Source organism: Vulpes vulpes, chromosome 7 (genome assembly GCF_048418805.1).
Source record: "Vulpes vulpes isolate BD-2025 chromosome 7, VulVul3, whole genome shotgun sequence".
In the NCBI taxonomy this organism is placed as follows: Eukaryota; Metazoa; Chordata; class Mammalia; order Carnivora; family Canidae; genus Vulpes; species Vulpes vulpes.
This window is the reverse complement of record NC_132786.1, coordinates 49,278,573-49,298,532: the sequence shown is the minus strand read 5'-3', so window position 1 is coordinate 49,298,532 and position 19,960 is coordinate 49,278,573. Positions and strand designations below refer to the sequence as shown.

Sequence of the window (19,960 nt, the reverse complement as noted above, 5' to 3'; positions counted from 1 at the left end):
TGACATGCTACGTCAGAGGAAGTATGTGTCAATTATTTCTGTTTATTTTCTTCCTATATGCATTTGTTGATCAAAAGACTGTGCTCATGTTACTTCAAGCCTTGGTGATTATAATATTATGAACCAGGATTGTGTTTGCCACAATCCCAATAGAGGAAGTCAACATGGCACATGTGTTGATTAAAGTAGTACATGTACTATCTTGGTAACATAAGCACTGAGTCTTCTACTAAGTGCCATATGGTCTTACTGTCATCTGAAACTAAATATAGGCCAGTTTGGGGGAAAATGTCTTACTTTTCTGTAGAAGATCGGTCTCTTGGTCGAAGTGGTGGGACTGGAGGAGGAACATGTGGGGGAGGAACAGGGGAGGAGGCGTCCTTAAAGACATCGGTGCCATTGTCAGAGTGGCTTTTGGAGAGAGGTCTGTAGGTCTGGGTCTTTGCAGCAGGATGTGACTGAGCACTGTAGGGTGAGTTGTACAGGCCTGTCACGAAACACAACACAACAAAACAAACAGAAGCAGATAATATTTTAAAAGCACTTTAAATTATTTATACTCCAGAAAATATCCAGTGATTTGACCAAAATTTTTATCAGTGAGGATATTCATGATGCATGCATTGGGCAGTATGTTCTCAATCGATTTATGAATAGTATTAATTGATTAATCATTATTAACATGTTAATTTGTTAATTGATATATTTTATTCGTAATGACTGATTAAGTAAATCATCTTGAAATTAGTAATAATTTAGACTGGTAATTAGGAATAAACTTACAGGTACTCGGCAAATTTTCTCCTGGATAATATAAACTAGTAACATAGATAAGTTTTCAGAAGAAGATTAAAAATAGTGCACTGAACTGTTTCCAAATCTCTTCTATTACTTTCAAAGCTCTGATTTACATGATAATTAAAATCTTCATTGCAATCAAACAAAATATTAAGCGAGTTGTATATGTGCTGTATATAAGCAAGTCTTAAAGACAGAAAAATCCTCTGTAAGCTTGTACTGTATCTGGGGAAATGAGACACGGATAGAATTGTGATTGAAAATAACTGGTAACATGAGAACGGCCAAGTGAGGAAAACGCATATTAGGAATGAAAGATTTCAGAAGATGGTGGATTGGTCAGTGGAGTTATTTTGGAACCCATGGCACCAGGGTCAGCCCTGTAGGATTGATTTGGGTGGGTGGGGGAAGTGGGTAGCAGAGATGGCTTAAGAATAGAAACAAAAAGAGGCAGGAAGTACAAGACACAGCACCCTGGGATGCAGGGTTAGTAGCAGGGAGAGTCTAGTTGCAGTTGCTTTGTCTACCTATGAAACAGCAAAACTATCTTGAAAGGGCTCTGCAAGGTTATATGTGACTACTGTTCAATTTATTAATTACAGATGGATACAGAATTTCAATAGTAAAAATAATTTTAAAAATTCTGAATTTCCTGCCACCTTAGTCTTTTGAGTTAAGTCAATTGTCATTCATCCGCTTCTCCTAAAGGTCCATACAAATTGCCAGGACAAGTGAAAAGACAATGTCTGGGGGCACCTGAGTGGCTCAGCTGGTTGAGCTTCAGGCTCTTGATTTCGGCTCAGGTCGTGATCTTAGGGTCCTGAGATCAAGCCCCACATGTGGCTCCCTGCTCAGTGGGGAATCTGCTTGAGGTTCTCTCTGTCTCCCTCTCTGCCTCTCCCCACCGCCAGTGCTCTCCCCCTCTCTCTCAGAATAAAATAAATAAATAAATCTTTGAAGAAATAAAAGACGATGTCTGCACTACCTGTTTTGCCTGCATTCTACAGTCTGATTTTAACTCTACAGCTTGTTAAAAACAAAACAGGCCCCAAGTAGAGTCACTTATGTATGCTAAGCTCCATATCACCGAATGGAGACTTAATTACAGTTTTGGCTCTTCTAGAAATGGAATCTTAAACCAGACAATCAGGAATCGCCTGGCCAGCACTAGTGAGGTCATCTCACACATAGACGCCGACCATCCCTTAGAAGAAAAGTAACCTTGCCATCACCTACCCACTATTTTTTTCCCCTAGTATAACTTCCTTATTTGGCTCCTTTCTGCCTATTAAAGTCTTTCATTTTGTGCAGCTCCTGGGAGCTCCTTTCTATCTGCTAGATTGGATGCTGCTAGACTCATGAATCGTTGAACAAAGCCGGTAATATCTGTAAAAATTTACTGGGCTGAATTTTGTTTTTTAACAAGCTAAAGGATGTGTGGCTAGGAATAAAAGTTGAAGGAAAACATTTTATTGGGCCTCCTGCTATCTGGAAGAGTGAGGATGGAAACCTCAGAGGTCTTGCAGCTTGTTAACCTGGTTCTGTCCGGTTTTTCTTCTCTATTTGCCTTTGGGGACTGGTTAGCAGACTCCCTAACAGTTATAGGGCCCCCTGAGTGCTGGCCTTCAGGGACCCTATGCGGTTCTGAGGCCAGGCTGCCCTGGGGGTCCCTACGTGAGATTGCAGCTGTTGAGAGGGAGATGAGCAGCTTAAGCCTTGGAGCTTGCTCTAAAGAAAGGAAAAACAGACGCTGTGCAACAGTCCCCAGCCCAGGCTGGGAAGTGACAGGAGGCCCTACATGGGATCTCCTACTGTGACATTTAGGAGGAAGGGAAACAATTTGTAGGGGTCCTTCACTCCACGTCACAGGATACCAACGCACTCAAATACAAGTTAGAAACGTCCAGAACTGAAGTCGTGCCATTATGACCGTTGGCAACTGTGAGTCAGAAAAGTGGCCCAGCGGAGTGGGATTTTTAAAAATCCTTCAATGAATGGTTGCATTTTTGGAGCACAAGCATGGACAGAGTCACAAAATACTTTGCTGGACTTGTTTTTTGTGAAGTGTATCTGAGAGATCTTACGCAATTGTGATCACTCTCGCTGCTGATAAAAGGAGATCTTTATCTTATTTTGTACCCTAGTTACAGTGTGTTCTTTCATGCTGTCCTTCATACTTTGGTTAAACATTCCTGAAGCCGAGAATGAAATGACAGTGAGAATGAATGAGATAAAACAGTATTAGTTCTCATTTCCATGAGAAAAGATCGATCCTTTTGTCATGCATGCTTTGAGAAAAGAAAAACAGCATCCTCTTAATTGTATACACCGAAAACATGCGGCTCAAATAGGGGTAAAAAAGTGAGTGTGAAGTGCTTCCAAGCATTGCCGAGCATACAGGATTCAGTGCGAGCAAGGAAACCCGTCCTACCTGCATTATATGTATAAGGAGTATTATACATGTCTGTGTCATCATCTAGAAAATGAAACATAAATATTATGGTAATACAGATCCGGTCACCGTATCATAACAAGACAGTAGCACTTCAGAGAAACAAGCAAAAAAATGTGGTAGAAAACCACCGTATTTTGCCTGGTTCATAACACCATTTTTATAATTTTCTCTTTTTTTTTTCATTTTTATAATTTTCTAAGATAGTTTTGTTGCTGGGCTCCTGTAGCTTGTGCTCGCTTGTCTGTAACGCATTTGCTCTGTTGCCCTCTCCCCAGCATACAAGGTCAAGGGATTGTCCTCACTTCTCTGGGCAGCCTTCTCTTCCAAATCATGAAATTTCCTCTGGGAAGTGCTTTAAAGGTCTCTTGTCAACCTGGAGAGACCTACTTCTGCTCACTCTCTCGGTAAGCAGCTGACATGTGCGGACAGAGGAACGAGGATTCTGTTTACGCACACACCACCCCACACCGCTCCAGGTTGTGCCCAGGGAAGGAGGAAGGGACCAGAGCACCTGGAGGCCCTCCAAGGGTCACCTAATAAGAGGCTTCTTGGCAGTTCGGCAGTGAGGCAGGAGCACAGGTGTCTGTGATTTGAGGGTGACGTAAGGAGAAGAGAAGAGAAAGAGGGCCAGCCACGGTGTTGCTGGGGTCCTAACATTTTGTGTGAACCAGAACTATACAGGAGAGCACACATACCGCCTTCCCCCATGGGGTCTGATCAGAAAACCCAGTAACATACATACCTGGCTTGTGCACCATGTGAATCTGCTTAAACATTGTCTTGTACCAGTCCTTTGGTCTGTCAACTGTCTATAAAAGAGAATGCCCAATGGTTAAAAAACTGGTTCCAAATCAACAGTGTTCCTCAGTGTTTTTCTTTCTATATTTTATCTTTTCTCAGAGCAGATTTCTGTTCTGTGATTTAAAAAAACCATCTATCTCATGATGGTAGTACCAGCGACTTATCCAGTTATGCAGGCAGCTTGTAAATATGGTTATCCTTTGTTTGAGTTTAGGCTGAATTGGAACATCATACGCTATGGTTTTAATTTTTCTGAATCATACTGTGCCCAGCCTTAGATACTTGATGTTTGCACAAACATATTTATATAAAATTCATGGACTAGAAGCTGTGGTGTTGTAATAGTTTGCTTACCTCCTTTTGGTGATGATTATCATTATCCTTAAAAACATTTTAGTGAGTGTTCTGGCCAAGACATTATTTTTAGAATTAACGAGGGGATATTTTTGACTTTCAAACTCTATTCTTATCAGCTTAAATTTAGAGAAATAAAAATATCATATTTATTAGCCTAAATTACTAACATACTGAATGTACATAGTCCGGAGTACATAGTCTGGAGTTCTGCAGCAAATCTAAAAAGATGTAAATATTGTTTTGAAAGTTTTTAAACATGCGAATAAAATGTATGTGACTTTGCCTGGCTAAACTGTAAATTCCTTTAGAGCAGAAGCTCCTTGCACACACCTGGGTTGGGACACGGTAGGAACAGTGGACTGTAGTGGGAAGAAAAAATTAGTGTCAGCTCAACATAGATCCAAATCTTGCTTCCTTTAATTATTGTTGCATAATTCTTAGCCATATGAATTTGGACCAGTTAAGTAAGCTTTTAGGCCTCAATTTTGTCCTTTCTAAGATGAGATAATTATATCTGTATCAGAGGGTTGTTATGGAAATAGAAGGAAACCACATATACAGTAAGACCTAGAACGATACCTAGAATATAAGATACGCTCAATAGATAATAGCAGTATGGAGCATTACATATTTATAGAATAAAATAATGAATGAATCCAGGTTATTAGATGGAATGCTACCTGACTGTGCACCTGTGAAGGAGATCTGCACCTTTATAATCATTAATGATTTTGCTTGGCAAGATCTTTATCTCAACATTTCCAGAAATACTCCAGCAAGAAACTCAATCATTCTGTGTATGGTAATAAATAAACTGGATTTTCCGAGACAGTTCTCTTGATATAAAATATTCTGTTAGGACTGCCACAAAAATATTCTTGTGCTTTTTATACTGAGCTTTGGTATAGACCTTATATCCTATTTTTTTCCCCTCAGAAATGTGGTAATTGTATTTTTCATCTGGAAACTGAGGAGTCTGTGCCATATCTAAATTTATTTTGAAATTTCTCCTCAGAAATGTGGTAATTGCATTTTTCATCTGGAAACTGAAGAGTCTGTGCCATATCAGAACCTAAGGTATATGGTTCTGATAGTCACCATAAATATAGATTAACATTAAGAGCTACTTGACTTTGTTATGAATCACCTCATCATTCACTTGAGGCGCTTTCTGTAATGGAGAAGCTGAGGATATTGTTGATTAACCTTATATTCAGATGGTGGGAGCTGGCGAGAGGGGTGCAGTGATGAAGCAGGAGTCTAGTTATTATTTGCTGGGTATTTATTTATTCATTCATTCATTCATGAGAGACACAGGGAGGGAGAGAGGCAGAGACACAGGCAGAGGGAGAAGCGGGCTCCACGCAGGGAGCCTGACGTGGGATTCGATCCCGGGACTCCAGGATCACGCCCTGGGTCAAAGGCAGGCACTAAACCCCTGAGCCACTGGGGCTGCCCTATTTGCTGGTTTAAATACAGTAGCTGAACGTGTGTCTTTCAGGGACGTGTTCATAAGAGATCAATTTCCCTTTCGTTAAGTTTTATTTCCTTTACGTATTCAGCCATAGAAAATAAGACCTAACTTTGTGCCAACATGTTGCCCAGCCATACCTGGACACAACCAATAGCAACAAGGAAATCTAATAAGTAAGTGATATCACTGTATATGGCAATGTGTCTTGACAGACAGGATTTTTTTTCTTCACTTGCTGGAGGGCACGTATCAGGCAGGAGCTCAGTTGTGCCATCTGCTAGCTTTATATGGTGAGCACAGAGATGCCAGGAAGTGCCCAACTGGTCGGCAAAGAGGAACGTGAAACTGGTAAAAGGCAATGCTAAAACTCCGTGTCCCTTTCTAAATGAAGCACTCTAAGCATTTAAAGTCTCTTTTATAAATGGCGTCATGGACATGTTATGGCTGAGATTGAGGCCAAGGAAACAGACGTCTACTCAAATTGAAGGAAGTTTCCTTTCGTATGTGTCCTTCAAGGTTATCTTTGTGTGAACAGTTAAACTACTAGCAATTCAGGATTCAGTTGTTTTCTGTAATTTTGGCAGAATGCACCTGAATTTTACATTTCTACAGTTTACAAAGTATCAGAACTCTACATTGATTTATCATGCAGAGATTTCCAAAAATGGGAAGAGACACAGATTTCCTACACAGGAGTATACAGTGATTCCATTCTATTTTTGCCCTCTCTAGCTTTGAAAAGGCTCAAACGGTGTTATATTTGAACTAGAAGAAAGGAATCTTGTATTTCACTTAACTAGCTGGCTTTAATTAGACAACCTCCTGAGACCTGAACCCTAGAGATTTTTGTTGTTGTGAAGAATGGCAGTAAAAGGCTAACACAGACGTCCCAGGTCACCTGAGAGAGGGCAGACCGGGAGCCTTCATTCAAATCACTCAAAGGTACATTTGTCGACTTTTGGCTTTCTAGAGTTTCTAGTTTACTTTACAAAATTCTGTTTCCTTGGTATAGGCTAGTTGTCTAAAATGAGACTATAACATGATACACTGAGACAGGACTGCCTTTGGTGGATACACGGAGCAGAAAGTCCGTGTGAAGCAATTCGAGTCTGATAATCATTACTTTCTACACGGATGAGAAAGAAAAACAACCTTGGAGATTCTTGGCCTGCGGTGGCTCAGAGATGGCCTGACTCAACATTTGTAAACACAGCTATACTTGGGGATGTGCTCGGCAAGCCTGGAAAATAGGGACCCGTGAACAAGAGTCTTCACAGACCTGTGCCTTCTTTGCAAAGTTTTAAAAGTCTAAATAAGAGCACGACTGTACATAAAAATTAGGGTTCCTTATAAGGAACGTCTGGGCTGTTTATATTTCATTTTCCATTTTGTAGAAAGGAAACTAGCATCGAATGTTTAGTACATGTATCTGCTGATGCATATCTAAACATGCTGTGATTTGCAAGTAGAGAGACAATATAGAATTTTAATACTACTTGATTTTCACTAACTACGATGTCTGTTTTTTTTTCCTTTTGAAAACTAGTAAGCAAGTAAGCAAGTCCTTGCTATTTAAGAAAATTATGTCTTATGGATAAAAATAAAATTGGCCCAGCTTTTTGTGTGTTTTTTTTATATATCATTTATCAAGTTAAAGACACACCCAGATATCTCAGATAACAATCCTTTCAGACAGAAATCTGTAACAACATAGAACCAGGGAATCTCCTAATTTGTGTATATACTGTGACTTGAGGGTCAATGAAACAAAACCGACGACACCATTCCTGTCTGACACTGCATCCTTCCATTATTTGGAAAAGAAGTTTCAAATTTAACCATTTTGAGTCAGAAAGCTTAAAAGGGGAACAAATGACAAAACACCATCACCAGAAACATATAGTTGTCATAAGGCTGTTAGTCACAATCCCTGAACTTTTTCTATTACTTTACTTAAATACGACAATCATCAGCTCCAACATAGATTTTTCTAGGACTTTGTAATTAGCCACATTCAACGTTCCCAGCATCTAGCAGAGTCTACAACCCCAGCAACTGTGTGCAGATTGACTTTCTGGCTTTCAATTCTAATACAGATGCTTGGAATAATCGATTTCTAACTCTTCTCTCGAGAACACGGAATCCCCAAGCGAGAAATGCAGTCTTACCACTGCTTTTGTCCCCCTGATCTTTTTCCCATTCTTTTCCTCTCCCCACTATTGTCTTTGGCCCCCCAGGGTTCGCATTCCAGGGAAGCAGCTCTTGGCAACAGCCCGCCAGGTATGTGGCTGTTGCAGGCACGTGAGTGCAGCCTGCGCCCACTTCTTGCACATCCCCCCAGTTCACCTGCAGAGATGCTGCTGCTCTCATCCTGGTTTCCAGAGTCTTCCTCCTGCCGTCTAGCACAAACCTTCTCTGCGAGTAGACTGGTCAGCGAGCCGCTGCCTGCCCAGGCTCTCAATAGCTGTCTCTGCTGCTGCGGAGCTTTGCCAGAAGGGGTTGCCCTGACACACTGAGCAATACTTTGGCAGAGTTTAAAGACTTAAAAAAAAAAAAAATCCAAACACTTTCACTTATCATCACTGAGGGCTCACAGCAGGCACAGCTGAAGAGGGACACGAAAATGTGTATTTCTCTTCACAGTTTTTCCTTTCCATGACATTAACTCCCTTCACTCCAAAATCATCTCACCTCCCAAAGCCCAATTCACAGCTCCCAATCTCCTGGATGTGAACACACATCCATTTCAAGAAACAAATCACTGGTTTATTTGCCATGCACGTGGGAATTCAATGCAGCCAAAGAATTCACATTTTCTTGTTCCTTCTCTTTTGTCTCTCTATGGCCCTGACACTCGTTGGGAAAAGGTAGAACAAAACAAAACATACCTTTATTGTTTAACAAGATTGCAATTTTCATGATTTTCAATTAGAATGCAAACCCAGATTGTGTGATTAGCTTCGATTGACAAGTTCTCTTTCTGCACCACACACAGCATAATATTCATGAGAACTCAGATGGCACAGAGGGCAATCCTCATTATATAAGAGCGTAGGAATGCACAAAGCCATCGACAATCCATCCTTTGTGGAGTCTGTGCACAGCCCTGCAGCAACGCACACCCTGGCATTCCCTACCGTTCTAATTGCTGTGGGGATTCCAGATTCATCCACGGGCCCGATCCCCGGGTAGTGCGGGGCTTTGATGACGGTCACTCGCTTCTCCTCCTCTGAGGATCTGTACAGTGGAATGGAGCTGCCCATGGTGCCGTCCAGAGACTGTGCGTGCTGGGGATATGCCTCGGTGGAATCTGCGGAGACAGTTTGGGGACATATAATGTATTTGAGGCACAAGGAATCATAAATTGATGATGTGCCTCTTGCACAGTGATGCCAACTCTATCATGGGGTTTATTTCCATCACTATCTCTTTTAACCCATTTACCCTCCATTCGAGCCACCTGTTGTTATCATGGAGCTATGTACCCAACAGGATGCTAGCAACAAGGTCCTTGTCATTTTCGGAAGAAGGTTGAGAGGAAGAATAGCATTTGCTCAAAGTCCCAAATAGCATCTGGGACGCCTGAGTGGCCCAGGGTGTGACCCCAGAATCCCAGGATCGAGTCCCACATCGGGCTCCCTGCATGGAACCTGCTTCTCCCTCTGCCTGTGTCTGCCTGTCTCTCTCTCTCTCTGTGTCTCTCATGAATAAATAAAATCTTAAAAAAAAAAAAAAAAGACTGTGTGACCCTGGGGCAGTCACTGTGTTAAGAAATGACTTACAAAATTTTTTTTTTATTGGAGTTCAATTTGCCAACATATAGCATAACACCCAGTGTTCATCCCACCAAATGCCCCCTTCAGTGCCCATCACCCAGTCACCCCAACCCCCCGCCCACCTCCCCTACCACTACCCCTTGTTCATTTCCCAGAGTTAGGTGTCTCTCATGTTTTGTCACCCTCACTGATATTTTCACTCATTTTTCTCTCCTTTCCCTTTATGCCCTTTCACTAATTTTTATATTCCCCAAATGAATGAGACCATATAATGTTTGTTCTTTTCTGATTGACTTATTTCACTCAGCATAATACCCTCCAGGTCCATCCACGTCAAAGCAACTGGTGGGTATTTGTTGAAGAAATGACTTTATATGTATCACCTCATCTTATCCTTCTAGTATGTTTGGCTCTGTTTTATAGATGAGGAGGCAGGAACTGAGACATTAGTATTCTTGTGACATTGCTGACTACTATTATTTAAAAGTGCAGAAATGTCCTCTGAGAACAAAAGATATGACTGGTGAGTATACAGCTGCAATTTCGTAAAAGTAAACTGAAAACAAAGATCACATTAGGACACCTCCACATCCAAAAAAAAAAAAGGAAATCTCCACATCCAAACATGTACTTACATGTGAGGGCTTATGGATTAAATAAACGATTTTAAATCATCGGTGCTGATTTTTATTTAAGTAGCCACTATGGCCATAATGTCTTTGCTTTTACTTTAAAATACCAAAACCCAGGACTTCTTGCCCCTTGAGTATAAAAATTACCTTAAGCATAAAAATTAGTTGAGATTTATCATGTTCCTGTCTTCATGCCGTGTTTATTAGCTTTTAGTATATTTTCATAAGAAACAGAGAGGACTTCGTGTACTATATATTCCACTTACTCTTAGTTCACAGATATTTATGAAGGTCAACATTATTACCATTCATTGGGCACAATTGATAATATGGCTCCCTGCTTTTTTATACTAAATTTCAAAATTTTGGTGAGCAAGAATGATTCTTGACATAGTCTGATCCAGTACTCGGAAGGTCTCTTTCTATGTGGATATGGAAAAGTTCTAATGATCCAGGGTAGCTTTAATTGATTACATATATATGTGTGTACATGTATGTCCATCTATTCATCTCAAAAGCTATGACTGTGTTTTTGTAACAAATTTATATAGAACTTCACAAGTAAGACTTAAAAGGATTTAACTCATCAGTATAAGGGAAAGTACAGTGAGGACCCCTATAAGTTAAAATCTATTATAATATTTATAAGTGCTATCACTATTATTATGGCTATGTTCAATTGAGTTTGCAGTCGAAAAGTATTTTCAATCCGTTGCTGATGACGAATGGTTTCATGTGCCATTGTACATAAAAGCAGGATCCTTTTCAAGCCAACTCTAAATTACGACACAATGTGGTATTTGATTCTGATTTCCCATTTAATCCCCAAAAGGATTTGAGTCAGAAATCATGATGGTGGTATTTCTCCTAAAAAAACAAATATTTTTTAAGCACTTCGTATGTGCAAAGTCCCAGCCTAAGCAAACAGCATTAACTCTCTCTTCAAATGTGGTTCACAAGATTCAATGAATTGATATTTACATGATACAAATTTAGACCTTTATTTTTTTTCCATAGGTGCACTAACAGTCATTTTTGTAGTCTTTTGTCCTCAATATAAAGTTTCTTTAAGGCAGGAGAGATGTATATATGCTCCTCAGGACCTATCTTGGCACTGGCCGATTGGAATCTGCTCCATGTGTTTAGATAGGGAATTTCTTTCCACGTAGAATGGTTTGTCTACACACTGATATGCTCTAATATGAAAGCCTGTCTGCATTCAAGGATTTATGTATTCTATTTCTTGGGGTAGGAGGGACAAAGTCATATTTATTAAGACAGATAATGAAGACAAAAAGTCAGACTTTGATAATTATTTGGGGAAATATTATGGCCTAGAAAAACTTATAGTTTTACTATAGATGTGTGATAATGTATAGCTGTGTAAAAAAATCTAGGTATAATGGGCTCCCATCATAATACTGCACCATGGACTGATGGTTTAAGCGCAACTTCATGGCACAAAGGTATTCTACTTTCTTATACTCTAAAGGACCTCATTCTAAGATTCATAGATGATCCCCAGGAGCAGCATTAGAGAAGGCACAAGGATATTTAGACTTTTCTTTAATGAGTCTCAGGGCTACATGTAAGTGTAAGACAGGTTTTGTTGACCACAGAAGTTGAGATCCACAGTGAGCATGCTGAATGTTCCTGGGTAAGCTGATGACATCATGTTTTTCAACAAACAGGGTTGGGGAAGATGAGGTCCTGCCTGCTGTCGAAAAGGAAATGGGGGTCAAAACCTCATGTTCTAATTTCTTTCTGTTGCTGGGTGGTGGTAGCGAGAGCACTGGTCCTCTCCTGCTTTTCTGAGAGGTGTGCTGCTGGCAAACTTTCCACCGCCTTCCTCCCTGCTGTCTGGAAGCCTTCCAACCACTCAGCGTCATGGAAACTTTCTCAGCATGAATTCGGATGATGGTTTGATCTGGTTTGATTTTTAGTGTTTTGATTTTTTTTGACATTCTTAAAACTAAGAAATACTTCTGTTACTTTCTAAATAGTCCTAATATATTTTGCCACATAAAAATATCTGTTATCGTATAGTACAAGTTCTTATCCAGGAGGCTTCAAAGAGGTCACAAGTTCCATGAAATTATATGTTTAAAATTTTTCCTTATGAATGTTCAAATGTTCATTTTTTTTCTGGAGGAGACCTTTCTTTCATCCAATTCTTAATTTTCAAAGGATTAAGAACTCTCTATAACATTCAGGGCTCATTACTGAAAGGAACTCATATCCCTGGCCAATGGTCTTCTGGTCTCAGTTCGAAGAGCAGTTTATTACTTTGTGAGGCAGTAGTTTACTGTTTACTCTTTGGTGAGGCAGCCTGTTCCCTTTTTAGACTGTTTTAACTCTTTAACATTCTTTATATATACCAACACAAATTTCTACAATGAAAACTTTTCCACAAAAGAACAGGCTCTCTTGAACATGGATGGTATTTGCCATCCAAGGAAATGTGCTGTATGAATGTTTTGGTCATGTGAATTCTCCTGCCTATCTGGCCATGTTTTTCTTTCTACCCCAAACCCCAAATGCCTAATAGCCTCGGAGGTAGATGCAATCATTGTCTTGGAAGAGCTGGATGCCTACTTTTCCAGTGTTGAATTCTCTGCTGTTAATTCCTCCCCTAGGATAGCATCATTAACTAATGGTGTGTTGAATGTTTCTTCCTCCTTTTTTTAAAAAAAAATTACTCTGGTATTTTTCTCATGTGGTTTGTACTTGCTATATTGAAATTGTTATGGAAATCACGACTATCAAATGACTCACCAAGTGACCGGCCATGCTGCATGATAATGCTGGAATTGAGCGAGCCTGGGAGAGAGTAAGCTGAAGGGGAAAATGGCCTTTGATAGTAACTCATTGGACTCACAGCGCCTCCAGAGTTTCCATTCACTGTTATCTGGCTCTGGGAAAAGAGCAAAGACATCCTGTTATAGCACATAGTCCCCTGTAAACATCATTCCTTTAGATGACAATAAAAGACTTTTACTCACATGACAGTAATCAGCTGTCAAGTGTTTATTTACTTTGAAAACTGATGTCTACAGGGATGGGGTACATTTTTTCAATGTCTTCTCTATCTACCCTTATTTTTGAAATCACTGTCTTAGATGTCAGAGGGCACAGGAGGTAATTAGGAAGAATAGAATCAGCTGACCATTGGGCATGCCACTCTGCCAACAGAGATGCCAAAAGTATCAGTGGGAGTCAGTATAAAATAAACGTGGAGGGTGAATTTGCTTTTATAGTCGTGACGGGTGGTCAGAACATTGTCACACTGCTCTGCATGAGGGATTTGAAATGAATCTTCTTTGACAGGAAGAGGGAGATTGGTTTTCAGGCTTAGGGATATCCTCCAGTGGATGGATGTTTCTAGGCAAGCTGATAATATGAGGAACACAACTGTTTGGATTTATTTATCATGAAGCAATGTATTCCAGAAGAATCAGATTTTGTGATAAAAAAAATTAACCCCGGCTTTTCATCTAGCACTTTATGAGCTTTTTTTTTGTTTATTAATAATTCATTATTTTGATTGCTTTATAGCTGGGTATTTTATATCCCCAGTGATATATCAAGATACTTGTCATATATAAGTTTCTATGTGTTCAGTCTGGTGCTAATAACATAGTAGATATTTAATAGATATATATTCTGATTGAATTGAATTGAATTGGATCAGCTGAGTTCACAGAGGTTGAGCTCACCACTGTTAAGGATGCCTCTCCATCCACAACACAGCATGGAGCATGATGGAGATTACATAATGCATGCGGATGAGACAAAACGTTAGTGAGAGCATTTAGTTAAAATACCTTACAGCTGAATATGCAAACACACACATGCACCTAAAGAACCATCATTTGTGAGCTTTTTCTACTTATTTTAAAACAAATTAAACTTGTAAAATATAGGCCTGAAATATAGGTAGTCAACTGCATATTTCCATGAATTTTCACTTTAAAGCAGATGTTTTGAAATGACCCAGGAGTTAATTTAATTTAATTTAATTTAATTGTTTTATAGCCATACCACATCTGTCCTACAATCAACATTCCACTATAATGATTGTGCTTACTGATTAAGTATTTCTCTAAACTCTTGCAGAAACCACTCTCATGTCACAAGCCACCATATATCTTCTAGATCTGCTACCTAAAGAGCACTGGGCATTCAAACGATGTGAGGTGCTGGCCTACCCAAATGCTTCAGGGCCTGTCTGTAACTTTGACGAATTATGTGAGAATATTTTTGCCACCATGTCCAAACCAGTTGGTTCTTTGTAAATATAATTGTAATACTATTATTATAGGGTGTTACAATGAATGTTAAAATGTTAAAAGCAGGAGAATTCTTATTAAAAACCATTACATTAATTTGTTACTAAACTTAGGGAAATTGTCTTGAATCTTATTTTGACAGTTCCAGTAACATTGATTACAGGTTAAAAAATATTTATTTATATTTACTGCAAATAGACTTAGGGTTTCATTGTGCTAAACCAACTAGGAGTTTACTAATGAAATAATATCATAGAATTTTAGAAAATACTTTGTTGTAATACTGAAATAATTATTAGGAAAATCATCTCGTGGAGAATCTAGGTGCAATTTAAATTGCAACTTGAAACTAAGTTCAGTTACAATTAGCTCTGAAGGTGCCCACAAGACTATATGTATGCCTTTTAGGCTCCTGAAGAGGTTTTTTTTTTTTAAGATTTTATTTATTTATTCATGAGAGACACAGAGAGGCAGAAACATAGGCAGGGGGAGAAGTCCTCACAGGGTGAAGAGTCTTAAGAATAGCAAATTAAATCAGTTAGTACCTAAATTGATATTCTGTCACTGTTCTGTATCTTTGGTTAAAGGCCCTACCATTTGTTAAAGTTTTAAAAGTAAAGAACTATTGAAAATCCAGTAAGACATGGAGAGGCCCAGGTCTGCTGAGCTCCTGGCTGTAGTGGTAGGTGGGGTGTACCCTGGAAAGTGAGGTATTTAAAAAATTTTTTTTTCTGTAGCCCAGTTACTAACTGGAACATTTCACAGCAAAGTTTTATATCTAGCCATTGAATGAATACTAAGCCCCATCTAAAGCATTGTTAAATATTTAAGAAAGATACTAAAAAGTATCTTTTGTCTTCTGTGATTGCGATGTCCTGAAAAACACAAGGCTTATATTTCTCCACGCATGAAATTTTCAGGTTTATGACCTTGACACAACATAAAGAGTATGTATCACAACTAAAATTTTGTTTATAATGGTGCTTATTTCGAACTTCATTATGAAATTAGTTTTAGAAAAAAAATCCCCCCCCCTTTTTTTTTTGCCTAAAGTGATGTACCTTTCAAAGTGAAGCCCTTATCTACACATTACATATGACTGAAAATCTGTACCTTAAAATTTCAAGTCATTTTAGTCATTCACTAATCATTTATTGGGGACAACTTGTCATATAGACACATTTAAATGATGTCATGTGTAGGATTTATATATTGCTCTAAGTGGAAAAGAAATTTCTGATATATAAAACTGTAAATGAAGTCACAAATTTCTTTTTTTGTTTTTTGTTTTTTTTTTTGAAGTCACAAATTTCTATGCCAGAGTTGCTCAAGAAAAATAATTCCAAAAAATCAGAGGGCTAAATTTCTGCAGTGTAGGCTAAGAGTATTTACATCATTCACACCTGTTAGACAGTTAGGTTCAAAAGATGTAGCTGTTAGTGAGAGAGAAACAAGAATTTGCATCATGTGGTCAACAATTGTTAATGTGAGAAACAAGGCTATATAAACTATTCACACAGGACACACTCATATGAGAATTTGCTGTTATCTACTAGGATTTAAGGCTGCATTAAAAAGTTTTGAGAATTTCTAGACTTTCCCTGTAATCTAACCATCAGAATATTATATGTGTATGTATCTAAATTTCTGAGATAATTTCTTCTTTGAGATAACAAAATCTTATCAAGGCAAATCACTGTACAAACTCATTAGCTAGAGCAACATGGTGAAAATATAAATGACTCCAAAATGAGTGAGGAGAATATAGTTGACTCTTTCTCCTCAAAGGAGGCTTATGAGGATGACTGTCAAGGATTTTTGGGATGGACTGTATGGAATTGGCTTAGATATAATTTGCACCTATGTGAATAAAAGTGCTTGGCAGCAAAGATGGCAGACAAGAAATCAATCAGTCCTTGTGTTCGGTGGATGGGAATCTGTATAAAAAGTGGTGCAAGCAAAGGAAGGAAGAATAATTGCAAGCATGGCAGCAGCGGAGATCACGGTGGTGCCAGCTGTCACAGCAAACCTCAGACCCACAGCTGGGGATGGTTTCAGCTACTTGAGCTCATCTGGAATGGCAGGGGGTGCTCACTGGAGGGGCAGGACAAGTCGGTAGTGAGACAGCCTGCAGTGTAGATGTGGATAAGAAGGTCAGGAGCAAGGAGAAGGGGTTTATAAAAAGCAGTGAGAGGATCAGGGGTCTGTGCAGCTATGGAGGCCTCAAATCAGCAGGTGGTGGCAGCGACAGTGACTTGGCTGGAGCCACCCTTGAGTAAAAAGTGGCTCAGTTAAAAAGCACCATAGAAGGAAGGCGTGAGGAAGAGGCTTCTGGTGTGCTTTGTCTGTGTGTCTGTGAAGCATTTACCTCCAGCACATTGGCAGTTAAGTTCTGGTTTCCAGGCTGAGTTTGAGGGAAAAATAAAAGAGATATAAATTATCCAGTTAATAAAAACATCTCTTTTTGCAATGTGCCAGAGAAGGCTTTATTCAGCTTTAACATCAGCTGTATTTGCAAGCCTTTAAGGAAGACATTCAAAGGATTAGGTGCCAGCACACAGTATAGAACAAGCATGAAAACATGAAGAAAATGAATCCAATAAGTGTTTTTGGAAATAAGACCAGTTTTCACACGGCACTGCATTGTAATTTTGAGTGGGAGCTTTGAGAGTATTGGCGTAATGGAGTTATTCTCTCAGAAGTTTTGTGCTTTGTATCCACGACAGCAAAATAATATCAGGTTGTCTATTGGTTAGAGAATTCATTTCCCTTCAACAGAAAAAACTCTTATTGCAGATTTCTCCTTACCATCTCCCCCCCCCCCCCAACCTGGAAATTGTCCCTAAGATATAAAATAGGTTGCCTCATGTCTTTTTTTTTTTTTTTTTCCTGACTTAGAAGTCTAAGGAATGATGAACTAAAAACAATTGGGTGGAAAGAGAATTTTGTTTCCTTTCCACTCAATGACTCTCTTTTTAAAAAAATTTCACTATAAGATACTAAGAGAATTGAACTTTAAAATATCTGAGCAGTGCAAAATAGAGGTACCTGTGGGTGAAAATGAAGTGGACACAAAACCAGCCCCTGATGATGATTAGAAGTAGCCCTAGTTGGTTAGAGCTGCTGCTGGTTTTAAGTCTTAGGTAAAGGAGAAAGAAACTAGAGAAATGAAAGGTTTCATACCTCCAAGGCTATATAACCTAAGAGGCTAAACATGGTGGTGGTGGTGGGGAGGATGGTCTGTGAAAGGAAGAGAGTGGATGGCCCATTACAGGGTTTGTAAGTGTCCCTTCTGACTACTCTGATGTCTAGCGACACAGTCAAATATGATGATAAGCATCAGCCTCATCATGAGTAAATGAAACTCTAAAGCAAAACTTTTTTTCTCGACTCTTTCCTTCCCCTGTCAGAAGAAAGGTTTTTTTGAGTGTTGATGTGGAGCCAGTTGTAAGACAGATAGCCAGAAGTATTATGGGGCATTAATACAAAGATAGGGAATAAATTAAAGAAGACTGTATACATTTAGAAATCTTGCCTGTTAAAGGTTTAAATGGTACTAATTGGTGTTCTTGGCCAGCCATCATTTTAATAACAGTTGATGTCACAGTGGCTATTGATCTCAAAAAAGGTCATAATTAATTCTTTTTCTCAGACTTTTAATTGGATTTTAAAAATCAAATATATCTCTTTCTTTTAGTCATAGAAACCTTAAAAAATCTGAGGAAAAACTATTGATTCTCCTGAGGAAAAATACACAAATTCATATATACATAAAATTCGTGATAAATGTAAGGGGTTCGTGGATACTGGAAAGCACATTCTTAATCTAACAAGTTAAGAAATTCCAATCCTAAAAAAAAAAAAAAAGAAAACAAAAAGAAATTCCAACCCTGGATAAAAAGACAGATTTCTTTATTTTATTTTTATTTAATAAGATTTTTGTTGTTGTTTAAACACACGTATTTTAAAGGTGATACTTTTTTTTTCTGTATACAGTTTTAAAATCTCTAGAATTAACTGACAGAAATTTTCAAGTTAGCCAGAACTTAAAATTTTCTAGTAGGAAGATATCCATGTTATTAGTAAATTTTTATAATAAGGTAAGTAAAACTGTATTATTGTGAAGTAAAACTATAATGTTATAAAACTACAGTAATTATAGTTTAAAATGTTAGAATCTTGCTAGAGGTCCAAATGCAATTCAGTATAAAGCTATCTTGGGTGAGGATAGTGTCTGAAGAATTTCTCATAATAATGCAGTTTCACTAAGGTGTTTTCCATATAACATCCAGTCTCTTTAGTTTTGCTTATGCTAAGTGAAAACTTTGTTAGATAATAGATAAATCCTGCCAAAGGATTTGAGTTATATGCTCAGAAGAGTTTTTTCTCTTCAAAATTAAAAGGAAAATCTAATGATTGTAACCCTTACTGGACTAGTTTCCCTACTGTATGCACCCTTTTAGAGTTGATACATGTCAAACACTAAAGCCTACTCTTTCTCTAGAGCCACCATTGTCATGGGTAATGTGATGAATTTATTTGTATAGCATTATGTGTAGGAATGGTTTTTACCCATTCATTTGTTCTTCCAAGAGAGTGCAGAACTATTTCATTTTTTGAACTTTTTTCACTATCTCCTGATATATTCACAATTTTAAGTCTTAACGTATGGGTATGTAACAGATGAAATAACTGTTGGTGAGTCATACCACACTTAAATTGCTTTAGATAAAACTAAGACATCAAGTCTATAGGCTATCTACACAAAAGCAAAAGCTGTGAAATATTCTGTCGTAAAGATGTAAATTATGTCTTAGACTAGTTTTTTATCCTGATCTTATTAATGAAATTCTCTCTTAGACACAGCAGGAGAGAAAACCACATTATACGTGTTTCTCTGGGGAAAATGTGGTAAGAGAGTAGGAAGAAGAGCCTGCAAAGGCAAGAGGAAGTATGTTATTCACCTGGATCACTTAGCATAGGAAAAATAGCTTAAAAGAAGAGTAATTTTTTTCCTACTGAATTTTATGGCAGACAGACGGAGAACTACAGAAAATCATCTTAGTTGTTTTTTGTCTCCATCTTTCAAGACATGTTCAAGTGTTTGACAATAGGCCAAGACTCACCATCTTTTGTTCTTTTTCCCTTATCTCCAATTGTTGATCTATGAGAGAGGAGGGAGCTAGAAACACCAGTTTGGTGCTGCCTGGTTTCTACAAAGAAAAGGCACTTAAACCCCAAGATACTTAACATCCTAAGAAAGAGCACTGGGTTATTCAAAATAGCATTGAATATCTTGGTCCAAATAAATTTGACCCGAAATGCTAAGGTGAAGCTGTTGATGAAAGAGACCGCTAACTCTAGGTTGGGCTCCTTGA

The 19,960-nt window shown here is 38.5% G+C and overlaps 1 protein-coding gene across 50 annotated transcripts in view; it reads right to left on the bottom strand.

Moving 5' to 3' along the window:
• Nucleotides 1–19,960, bottom strand: part of SORBS2 (sorbin and SH3 domain containing 2) — a 344,412-nt gene that overhangs the window by 59,695 nt on the left and 264,757 nt on the right. For 37 of the 50 annotated variants that reach the window (XM_072763741.1, XM_072763717.1, XM_072763724.1 and 34 more), the window contains 5 exons: nucleotides 13,069–13,207; nucleotides 9,023–9,195; nucleotides 3,996–4,062; nucleotides 3,230–3,274; nucleotides 298–487 (listed from right to left, as the gene is read on the bottom strand). In XM_072763741.1, the coding sequence (XP_072619842.1) occupies nucleotides 298–487; nucleotides 3,230–3,274; nucleotides 3,996–4,062; nucleotides 9,023–9,195; nucleotides 13,069–13,162 (569 nt within the window). In that variant the 5' untranslated portion in view covers nucleotides 13,163–13,207. Of the gene's footprint in view, nucleotides 1–297; nucleotides 488–3,229; nucleotides 3,275–3,995; nucleotides 4,063–8,231; nucleotides 8,543–9,022; nucleotides 9,196–13,068; nucleotides 13,208–19,960 lie in introns of those variants that run through there. The other 13 variants (XM_072763727.1, XM_072763744.1, XM_026018227.2 and 10 more) reach the window with 4 other exon arrangements.